The sequence below is a fragment of the Notothenia coriiceps genome, unplaced genomic scaffold (assembly GCF_000735185.1).
Source record: "Notothenia coriiceps isolate Sejong01 unplaced genomic scaffold, NC01 NC01_scaffold00031241, whole genome shotgun sequence".
Taxonomy (NCBI): Eukaryota; Metazoa; Chordata; class Actinopteri; order Perciformes; family Nototheniidae; genus Notothenia; species Notothenia coriiceps.
In genome coordinates, this window is record NW_011363942.1 from 1 (window position 1) to 11,142 (window position 11,142).

Genomic DNA, 11,142 nt, shown 5'->3' on the forward strand with positions numbered 1-11,142 from the left:
TTCAGCATCTGACAGGAGTTTTGCAATGTTCCTGAGGTGGTAGTAGGAGGTTTTGCACAGGTGTTTGATGTGGGTGTCAAAGGTCAGATGTCGTTCAAATCTTACACCCAGGTTGGTAACTGCTGTGGAGAGGGGTATGTTTTGGCCAGAAAAGGCGATGTGGGTTATGGGGGATGACTGGACCTGGTTTGGTGTGCCAACTAAAATAGCCTCTGTTTTGGAGCTATTGAGCTGCAGGAAGGTTTGTTGCATCCAAGCCTTTATCTCCTCAATGCAGGTGTTAAAGGATGTTGATGGGAATGGAGATGATGATGGTGACAGTGGGATAGGGTCTTTCTTTATATTTAGTTGCGTGTCATCAGCGTAGCAATGATGTCTACCAGCATGTCATGCACTCACTGGCTGTGGCACAACAAGTAGTTTGTACAGAATAGGAAAGACAACAGCATTCACCAAACTCAAGACCCCTCTCAGCGAGCTCAAAGATCTGGCCCATTTTGGACTCTCTGCCAGCTTGGAAGAGTCTTTGCCAGTCTCAAGAGAATTGGCGCTTCTGCTATATGGAAAAAAGGAAATTGGACTGATGTGCACAAACTTGGATGAACTGAGGTTCATAATTGCATCAACAACAGATGCAGCCTCGGAAAATCTGCCGCCAACAGAGGATGCATTTCAACAACATGTAAAGAGCAATGTTTCAGACAGCGATATGGTGTCACAGCCCGAACCCAAACTCTTGTTATGGAGTCCTGTTGGCAAGGGGTGGATTGTCAGAGATGGGGCCATTCAACCAGTGCTATTTACAAAAACCCCAGCAACTAGAGAAGTGAGAGACATTACTCACTTGTATTGCAAAGATGCAGTGTGGAGAGAGTGGAAAGTGCCAGTGCCTCTCTGTTGGCCTTCCCTGTACGGAGTTCTGCATCTGCTGTGCACAATGTCAACATGTGTCCCCTAACGTCTCTGAGGAACCTGACATTTAACATTATATTCTAGTATCTATATACTTGACCTCTCACATAATTATTTGATAAATTGTATACTGTACGTTGAATTAAGGTTCCAGTTTCAATAAAACCTGTACTATTTACACCTATGTTTTAGAGGCTTGCAATTTAGAACTAATACACTTTATTTTATTGGGTTACTCTTATTCTGACTATTTGGTGATGTAGTGCAGCCACCTGGTATTTCCCTCTCCAAATATAATGACCATCAGAGTAAGCATTCTTAATTTATAAGCTATTGTGCCACTAATCCCCCATTTGGAATGTGACTGTATCAGAGAAGAGCTAGGCCTATGTCTAAAGAAATCTAATTTGCAATAGAACTGTACCAGATATTTCCATACAACTACTCGTTAGTGTTCAATAGCACCCTAGACAATTCAGTAATGGTATATTTTTTAGGGATTTCTGTTTTTCTGATAAATGAGAGAAAAGTGATTGAGTCCTATGTTCCTATCACCAACAAGTACAATTTCCATCTAAACTAAAGCTAAGTTTACAGGACTATAATTCAGTATTTTTTTAGTTAAATAATTGTCTGACTATTTGGTGATGTAGGACAGCCACCTGGTTCATACCTCAGCAAATCTGAAGAGGAAAATAGTGGTCATTCTCAAGTTATGGGCTTTTTAGTCACCATTCCCACATTCGGCCTGGTCTAATTTGGCTCTTTTTCAGGGATTGGGGTAGTTCTAAAGAACAACCAAAAAAACATTTTTTTCCCCAAATAAAATGAGAAAACAATCAATTTCATTAATGGGAGACCCTAAAGATAAGAAAATCATTGTTGTCATTTGTTCTACCCTCTACCTCGGGTAGGGGTATCTCGAAAACTAAAGCCTTTTTTGAGGACTTGCTGCTGGACTATTAATGCATTTATTTTCCCAAGTATACTTGAAAAGAAATTAACCTTACCCACTATGTCTCCAAGAGAAGATGATGGAGTCCCCAAAACTTGTAATGATATAATAATATATCCCCATATACAGCATACACATATTTACAGCCAATTCGTGCATGAATCATAGTCACCAACGAATTGTCAAATGAAAGTCCTCAAGTGGAAACATTTTAAGGAAAAACCTTGATTTTGATGGAGCCGCCCGTATCAGTTGTCAGCGGAGGAGAAAACGAACGCACCAGCCAGTTTCATCCAACCGGTGGTCTAGGAATGGTTTCTTTGACGATGGTGCCTTCAAGTTTCTCGGGAAACTGAAATGTTAAATAACGCAGTTACTATGGCAACAACAACAAATAAAGACGCTGTATAAACTTATAATTCTTTCAAATTAAGTTGAGTGCCTCTTTTTCTGTCTAACAGCCAGTATGCAGATAAAAGGATAGTCCATGGAAATAGCTGGACACTGGTAAGAATGGGGAATAAATGTTTGGAATGGCAAATAAATACAGTTAACCAGACGTTTGTAACCATTGGAGAAATGGGGGCACATTAACTCGAGTTCACATGTTGCAGGTATTTATAGGTCTATTTAACTTAATATTACAATATTTATTGTATCCTGTTACTTTTGAAACAATTATGCTCCTTCTCTACTTCATTTTAGATCATATTGTACTTTTTACTCCACTACTTAGGCTGGATATCTTAAGTCACTTAAAGTTAATTTGCAACTTTAGATTATTAATGGATAAAATACTATTAACCAGCAGTTTATAATACTGATGATCACAGTAATGCATCTTTAATAATGATGCAATAACGTTAAATTATTCTTAAATAGGCTGATCTACATAATAACTAATTTAGATTCTTGTACTGAAAGTTGAATTTACGAGGCACACGGAAAGGCAACTGAAGGGGCGGGAACTTTGCGTAAGTGTCCACCATTATTCAGGTTAAAGCAGTGTGCGAAGAACAAACGTCTCGTCGTTCAGCCTAAACAAGCCGGTAAAACGTGTTACCAGCCTTTTGTTTGTTATTATATCCACAGTCCGCAGCACCATGATCGGTAGCTGGTGGAGCAGTGAGCCGGTGACCCACGGGCTTGTGGCTCTGTTCGCCATGGGGTCCTGGATTTCTGTCAACAGTCTGTGGGTCGAGCTCCCGGTGGTAGTCAACGTGCTGCACGAAGGTCAGTGATGCAACTTACCTTACCTGAACTTTGGTCTATCACAATTGAGCCCTTATTAATGAATAAAGTCATATAATGTTGACACTTTGCTTTATCATTCATTATCTTTGGCTTCAGTGGGACTTTGGTACAAACCTGAGAAGTTAGCGTGTACCAAACGACCACAGCTAGCTTCGTATTTCATTCAGTCATTCATGTACTCGTGTGATGCAGTATTAAGAATAATTAAATGTAACTTTGTTGAATACAGCATAGCTACGGGTATAACAATATCAATCAATAAATAATAAGAAACAGAGTAATGGTAAATCTTTATCCATATTCCAGCTACACAGTACACTATACCTTTTTATAACAATACAATCATATTTTCAATAACACTGAGGTCCTTCTGTTACTGCGTTCAAGCCAGCCGTCTTTCACTTTTGCGTGGTCAAACCAGCCGCCCCTGTATTTCGAGTGCGCGATTAGTTACAGGTTTACGGTAATGCAATAAAACAACTCTGGGAAGCTGGATTTCAAAGTAAAGGATGGCATGTGGTTCATTTCTATTATTTGCGATTGAGGAACAGGGTAATTTATAAGAATAATTTTAGGACTTATTGCTTCATAAACTTGTTGCACAAATACTATGAACTACTTTTACTGTGTACTTTTTGAGAATGGCAAAATTCCCTCCAGAGAACAAGAAGGAGCATTTTTGTCTAACTTTGACGTGGGATAAAAAACATTTCTTCCATAAGTAGTTTATGAAACTGCCATGTTTGTACTTAGTACTTCTTAGACTACTTGCAAACATAATATGAACTACTTTTACTGTGTACTTTTTCAGTAATTTGAGTTTCAAAGTCCTCTCCAGAGAACAAGAAGGAGCATTTTTGTCAACTTTAATGTGGTCTAAAAAACATTTCTTCCATAAGTAGTTTATGAGTCTGCCATGTTTGTACTTAGTACTTCTTAGACTACTTGCAAACATAATATGAACTACTTTTACTGTGTACTTTTTGAGAGAATGGCAAAATTCCCTCCAGAGAACAAGAAGGAGCATTTTTGTCTAACTTTGACGTGGGATAAAAAACATTTCTTCCATAAGTAGTTTATGAGTCTGCCATGTTTGTACTTAGTACTTCTTAGACTACTTGCAAACATAATATGAACTACTTTTACTGTGTACTTTTTCAGTAATTTGAGTTTCAAAGTCCTCTCCAGAGAACAAGAAGGAGCATTTTTGTCAACTTTAATGTGGNTTGTTCTCTGGAGAGGACTTTGAAACTCAAATTACTGAAAAAGTACACAGTAAAAGTAGTTCATATTATGTTTGCAAGTAGTCCTAGAAGTATTAAGTACAAACATGGCAGTTTCATAAACTACTTATGGAAGAAATGTTTTTTATCCCACGTCAAAGTTAGACAAAAATGCTCCTCCTTGTTCTCTGGAGGGAATTTTGCCATTCTCAAAAAGTACACAGTAAAATAAGTTCATAGTATTTGTGCAACAAGTTTATGAAGCAATAAGTCTTACAATTATTCTCATAAATTACCCTGTTCCTCAATCGCAAATAATAGAAATGAACCACATGCCATCCTTTACTTTGAAATCCAGCTTCCCAGGGTTGTTTTATTGCATTACCGTAAACCTGTAACTAATCGCGCACTCAAAATACAGGGGCGGCTGGTTTGACCACGCAAAAGTGAAAGACGGCTGGCTTGACCGCAGTCTTCTGTTGCCTTGAATGAATTGAATTAATGTTGATGTTGCGAATAGTGTACTTTTATATGAGAGATTTCTTATAAACTTGTACTTTGAACATTGTGTTTTTTATTCTCTCCTTTTTTAATTTAGTACAAATATCGGAATACTTCCTCACATCTTATTGTATATGTCTTGCAAGCTACATTTTAATGTGTTCATGTAAGTTAACTACTGGAAATCTTAACTTATATTAAGTAGCAATGTAACAAAAGAAGTAGATGCCTAAAAATACAGCTGCATGAGTGATTTAAAATAAGTACTTTTTCATGGAAAAGAGAAGTTCAAGTTTGTGTTTTTCATAGCTCCCATTTCGATCGATTTGGATGTATTGTAACATACAAGAATATATAATATAAACCTATTCCTCATTGCCCTAACTGATAATTATATCTGCTTTCAGGCTGGAATCTGCCTGCCTATATTTCAGTGCTGATAGCATTTGGGAACATTGGTCCAGTGGCAGTGACTATCACTCACCACTGTGCTCCGGGGCGTTTAAACGAACGCATCGTCATCCACTGCATCCAGGCGCTGGCCGTGGTGTCCTCCGCTCTTCTGGCTGTCTTCTGGTCACACACCCTCACAATAGCTGGAGAAGAAAGGTCACTGCCTTTCCTGCTCTTCACCTTTCTGCTGTCTTTTGTTTGCTGCACGTCCAACGTCACCTTCCTGCCTTTCATGTTTAGTTACCCTCGACAGTATATTCGTACGTTCTTCATCGGTCAGGGCCTCAGTGCCTTGGTCCCTTGTGTTGTGGCCTTAGGGCAAGGCGTTGGCAAGCTGGAGTGTAAAACCGTGAATGGCACAGTGCATCCAGAATATTTAAAAGAGAACTTTCCTGCACAGAACTTCTTCTGGTCCTTGTTTGTCATGCTGTCAATCTCAGCTCTGAGTTTCCAGGCTTTAATGCGAAGACAGGTAAAGTCAAAGGAAGATGCACCTGCACTGGAGTCAGAAAATGCAGCACCGGTGAAAAACGGAATGGAATCTGACCTGCTACAGAACGGAGGAACACCGGTGTCTGAGGAGCTGGTGCAGATTGAGGAAGTGCCACAGACATTTTGGACAAAGAGGAACATCTACCTGCTGTTTCTGCTCGCCATCTCAAACGCCCTCACCAACGGCGTGCTGCCCTCTGTGCAGAGCTTCACCTGCTTGCCTTACGGGACCATGACCTTTCACCTCTCTGTCGTCCTTGGCAACATAGCCAACCCCCTGGCCTGCTTTGTAGCAATGTTTGTTGTTTTAAGGTGAGAAAATGCATCTATTCATTACAAAGTTGGGACTTGATTTAAAAAAAAATTTATTTAGGTACAGTGTTTTGATTAACCCCATGTTTGTTTTCCAGGTCCTCCACTGGTCTCAGCTTCCTGTCTATCGGGGGGATTGCGTTTGCTTCATATCTCATGGCGTTGGCAGCAGTCAGCCCCTGTCCTCCACTCCGGGAAAACTCTGCAGGAGGGGCTTTAGTGGTGAGTGGGGATAAATGCATTTTCTTTTACACATTTTAGTCTGAAGGAAAGTACAAAATTAAACACTTACACACACACTGAAAACGGTTTTGTTCCTCAGCTTCTAATTTAGCAGTTGGAAATGAACACCAGTGTTTCCCCTAGGATGGAGTCATAGCAGCGGTGCTAAGGCACGTGGGCCCAGCATTATGTGATCGCGGAGCGCGTGGAAGCTTTTAGTGTGTGCGCGTGCGAAGTGCGCCCCGCCAATTTGTTTCTATGAGTTAGCACAAGAAAGGCTCTTGAGGCCTAGTACCAGGGCCGGTTCTAGACAATTTGCTGCCCTCGGTGAGATTTTAGGCGACATTTTATGTGTAAAGAATAAATAAAAAATCTCTACAAAAGACAAATACACTGCAAAAACAGAAACTTATTGACATAGGTAATAGATGTCAAAATGGCATCAAATATATTCAGTATTGTATGAACATGTTTAAATTGGGGGGTGGACGTCACATCCTCTAGCGGGGTCCGGGGGTATGCATTTTACAGTAAAATGCTTCAATCTGGTGCACTTTGAGCACAATTACTAGAGACCTGATCTAGGGGGCACAACTCTAAAACGCCCATATGAAAAAGATCGGTTTACATTTTAATAATCAAATAAGTATGTGAACATAACCAATNGTGGTCAAAACGTTTGAGACCCACTGAGATAACTTAGACTAAAATTAACTATCTAAATACTCAGAGAGTCCTTTACCTCACTGAGCCTCTCAGTCTGACAGGAGAGCTCTCCTCCACCCTGGTTGTAGAAACATCTACTTCTTATAACCGTTACCGAAGCAAGCACCAGATTCTAATAACAACAACGCCGGTAGCGGTGCGCCCTCTCCCTTGCTCGCTCTCTCGCTACCACGCTCGCACTTTGGCTGTGAGCTGCGGGCGCCTGATAAGCCAACATCCCCCACTTTCATCACTTACAGCGCCCATCGTACAGGGCAAATTAAAAGTGTAACCGGGGTGAAAAGGGCGTTACATTTACTTAATTATGAATGTTGTTACATCAAGGCCGAACATTAGGATGAGCGCCAACGGTCAAAAATGTTTTTTCCCTCCCAGAGCTACCAGCGCAGCACCCCCCAGATCTGGCGGCCTAGGCGACCGCCAGTGTCGCCTATGCCAGTAACACAGATACTACAAATCCACATAACAAACAATCAAAAATGAAAAAGGGTCGCCACTTATTATTATTTTAAGAAAAGAAAAAAAAGTAAAGAAAAACAATGTTTTTGGGTACCTGGCTGGCGCCCCCTAGCAACGGCGCTCATATTTCAGCAGCGGCGCTGCGCCGCCACTATTTGTATATAGGGGAAACACTGAACACATGTTTTGACTGCCAAAGTTGTGTTCTTTTATTGCAGAAAAGATTTCTGCAAGTTGACTGCAAAAAAAAGGGAACATGTTTAATATTGCACCATTAATACTGAAATGCTGCAAGTAGCACACACACAACCATGGAAACTGTTTCAAGAGGACACTCAGTGATCACTAAGTGTTTTATCTGTTAGTTTGGTGGGAAAACATCCAAGTCATGTGAGCAAGGTCATCACTTTTTTTGTTCCCTTGTGAAATTGCATGCTTCTGCTTCTCATGTGTTGAAATGGGTGAATTTGTTTTGTGTTACCCTGCTGTTGTTGTAGGAGTTTATCACACATTTTCTTGAAGCTATCAGGATTGAGCACAAAGGATTCCAGTTCTCATAATAGATCTGATCTAAAGTCTTGTCTGTTTTACCTCCCTGTTCGTGTCCACCACTGAGTCCAGCTGCTTGCGTGTGCCCCCTACAGGTCATCTCCTGGATTGTTTTCACCGGCCTCCTCTCCTATGTGAAGGTGGCAATCGGGACTTTGCTTCACGAGGCGGGTCACTCGGCCCTGCTGTGGTGCGGCATCTCCATCCAGGCTGGCTCACTGATCGGAGCCCTCACCATGTTCCCCCTCATCAACATCTATCAAGTGTTTGATCAGGGCCAAGATTGCGTGAATAAATGCTGACTGCAGGAGTGAGAAATGTAAGGTTTTATATAGGCTCAATTCCCAGTTATACGTAACAGAACGACTACTTTAACACAGTTTTCGCGGCTCAGGAGTGAATAATCTTCTTTTCTAGTGATGAAGCATCCTCTCCTGATCCAGAAGCATCTGAGCCTGTGACAACATTCCCAGATAATGGAAGCTTTGTACGCTGCACATTGGCCAGGGGGAAGTAAAAAGCGTATGATGCCTTTCCACCACAAGTGCTTTGTGTGGTGGTTTGAATCCTTCTAGTTGTTTACTGTTGCAAAAACAGCAGCTGATATTTTCACAACACAACAGTCCATGGGAAAAGCTCTTTACTCAGGTACACAATCACTAACTTATTCATTTACATGTGGTGCTCCTAAATATAATACATATTTACACTGTTAGTTGCCTATTACAGTCCCTTCCATACAAGAAGTATTTTACATTAATCTTTTTTTATTTACATGACTTTTTTCAAAATGTTGCCTACCTCTTTGTTTTTGATTCCTGTGAAGCACATGATGCCTTTTGGTCTGATATACAATTTAGTATTGCTGAAGCCGGCAGTATGAAACGTTCATATATTTGTAATGAAGTGACATAAACAGTTTCATAAATGAAGTGCTATTACTTAGATTTCACGCCAAAGTGATTTTTGCTATGTTAACTTTTCAAAAGAAGGTTCTCCTAATTGGAATTTTCCTTATCACTTGAAAATGTTTCATAATGCTTTATATGTTGGAATACTAGTTTATTTACTATTATTTTTGATTGTCATTACTTCCAAATGTACAGTGATGTTGTGTTACCTTAAGGGAACAATAGCTGGCTTTGATGGGGAGTAAAGAGATGCAGTTTCAGGAAACCATGGATTCTCTCATCCCAGTCACTAAATTGACAATAATTGATATCTTTGGTACGCATAAATTCCTTGTAAGGTAGTTGTTTCAACTATGCTGCTACAGTAAATCTCATTTAATAACTTCATTAACTCTACAGAAGTTTACAGAGGAAGAATATTTGTTAATGTTGCCTCAACTTTATGGTTGCAATCCCATAGAGTAATCCTGCATTTTTAATATATTAATAATCGGTTTGATTCTTTGCCATCTTTAAAAAAATGTTTTGAAAGTTCAATTATGTTTTTTTATGTATTTTTCTTCATATCTGGTGATTTTTTGTTGATTTTCTTATTTGAGTTGATATTCAAATGGCTGAAACGTTTATTATGAAGATTATGGAACAAATTGGAAATAATAAAGATTTGTTGAAATAGTTTTTGTCTTAAAGCTGCAGTATTTGATATATTCTGGCTGTTCCCCTTGTGTTCTGTTAAAGGTACAGGATGCACCTTGCTGTCAGCTGTTATCCAGAGCAGGATGCAGGTGCAGGTTGCTGTCAGCTGTTATCCAGAGCATTAAGGCATAGTGCAATGTCAAACCTGAACCACAGTAGAAATAACTGCAGTTCTAAAGAAACTTGACCTGGATTTATTGTATCTTGCAGTGTTTAGTGTCTACATTTAGCCTGTTAAGCCCTGAGCCTGTTTTTCAGGTTTCAGGCTCGAAAATGACATTCCCAGAACAAATGACCATATCTGCAATTCTAAAAGGGGTAAATTAATATTCTTTTTTCTCAAAGCAAGGTTACATCTGTGAGTTGGATGTAGAAGTGTCAGAATCAATATAGATGTTTTTATTTTAAAGTTAATTCAGATTGAACATAGTACAAAAATGTAAATTATAATGTCCGTCCAAAAGAAAAACATTACTGATAGTGAAAACCACCCTTGAATGATGGGATGGTAGACTAAAAGCTTTAGGAATCCAAACTATAACATAAGTATCCTGTATCAAGATTGATACAAAACAAGTGAAATTTGACCTTTTTAGAGAGATTTAGCAAACAAAAACACTTCTGGGGACATTTGGGTGGATTTGACCTATCTCTGGCCCCCCTTTGTCGATTTTGATGATTGACATCTCTTTTTAACCGCTAGAGCCAATGGAATCGAGGGAAGGTTCCACATGCACACACACGTTACCAAATAAGGAGTGAGAGTGAAGCTAGCCAAAACCAGATGCTGCGATACACTCTGGTGGCTACCATTAGCAGCTAATATTAATTATCCGATTTTTACATTACATTACATGTCACGTTAGACGCTTTTATCCAAAGCGACTTACATACTCAATACTGTGGGCAATAGTGATGGGCATTTCGAATCCCTTCGGAGACACAAATCTTTTGATTCAGTTCTCTTTAAAGATTTGTTCACTGATTCGTTCACCGGTTCGCGAACGACTTCTGGTGATTTGCACGTTCGCGAACGATTCGTCTTTGTACTTAATTCGTTCAGTGACTCTTCACTACTGCCGAAGTCCGTACAAGAAGTTTGCTGGCGTAAAATGTATGATATTAAAACACATTTTACACCTCACCTTGTTGCCCCATGAATTATGCTCTGGGAATAGGTTACATATTATTTAAGAAATATAATTGGCCATTGTTAAATCTCATAAATGTGTGCCTGACTATACGATGTATTACAGCAGGCTAGCACGTTATACTTTCAAACCCATGCACGTACTAACTTAAATCCCAAAGCATTAAACTCCATTTGGCCGAGTTCAAAGTGAATAAAAAAATATATCCTCTACATCGGTGACGATTTATTCATATTCTATGTACCCATCTATGTTTACCTTCTGTGGAAGAGCCGGGACGCCAATACGGAAGTGGCACACACTGCAGTTCATATATTGGCCGATAC

At 39.7% G+C, this 11,142-nt stretch overlaps 1 protein-coding gene across 4 annotated transcripts; it reads left to right on the forward strand.

Moving 5' to 3' along the window:
- The first annotated feature begins 2,311 nt into the window (after nucleotides 1-2,311).
- slc52a2 (solute carrier family 52 member 2) lies at nucleotides 2,312-9,604 on the forward strand. Of its 4 annotated transcripts, none has more exons than XM_010787798.1 (5): nucleotides 2,312-2,374; nucleotides 2,960-3,100; nucleotides 5,253-6,102; nucleotides 6,201-6,324; nucleotides 8,154-9,604. In XM_010787798.1, exons 2-5 carry the CDS (start codon nucleotides 2,971-2,973, stop codon nucleotides 8,358-8,360), a joined length of 1,311 nt encoding a protein of 436 aa, XP_010786100.1. In that variant the 5' UTR covers nucleotides 2,312-2,374; nucleotides 2,960-2,970; the 3' UTR covers nucleotides 8,361-9,604. The 4 variants fall into 4 exon arrangements, with proteins under 4 accessions (XP_010786100.1, XP_010786101.1, XP_010786102.1 ...); XM_010787799.1 differs by lacking the exon at nucleotides 2,312-2,374 and adding an exon at nucleotides 2,459-2,481; XM_010787800.1 differs by lacking the exon at nucleotides 2,312-2,374 and adding an exon at nucleotides 2,824-2,841.
- The last annotated feature ends 1,538 nt before the right edge of the window (nucleotides 9,605-11,142 follow it).

Excerpts from the sequence above, each read along its gene's own strand:
- slc52a2 (XM_010787798.1), top strand. The coding sequence starts at position 2,971 with ATGATCGGTAGCTGGTGGAGCAGTGAGCCGGTGACCCACGGGCTTGTG. Across the intron at positions 3,101-5,252 it reads AGTCAACGTGCTGCACGAAG|GCTGGAATCTGCCTGCCTAT; the intron begins GTCAGTGATGCA and ends ATCTGCTTTCAG. Across the intron at positions 6,325-8,153 it reads CTGCAGGAGGGGCTTTAGTG|GTCATCTCCTGGATTGTTTT; the intron begins GTGAGTGGGGAT and ends TGCCCCCTACAG.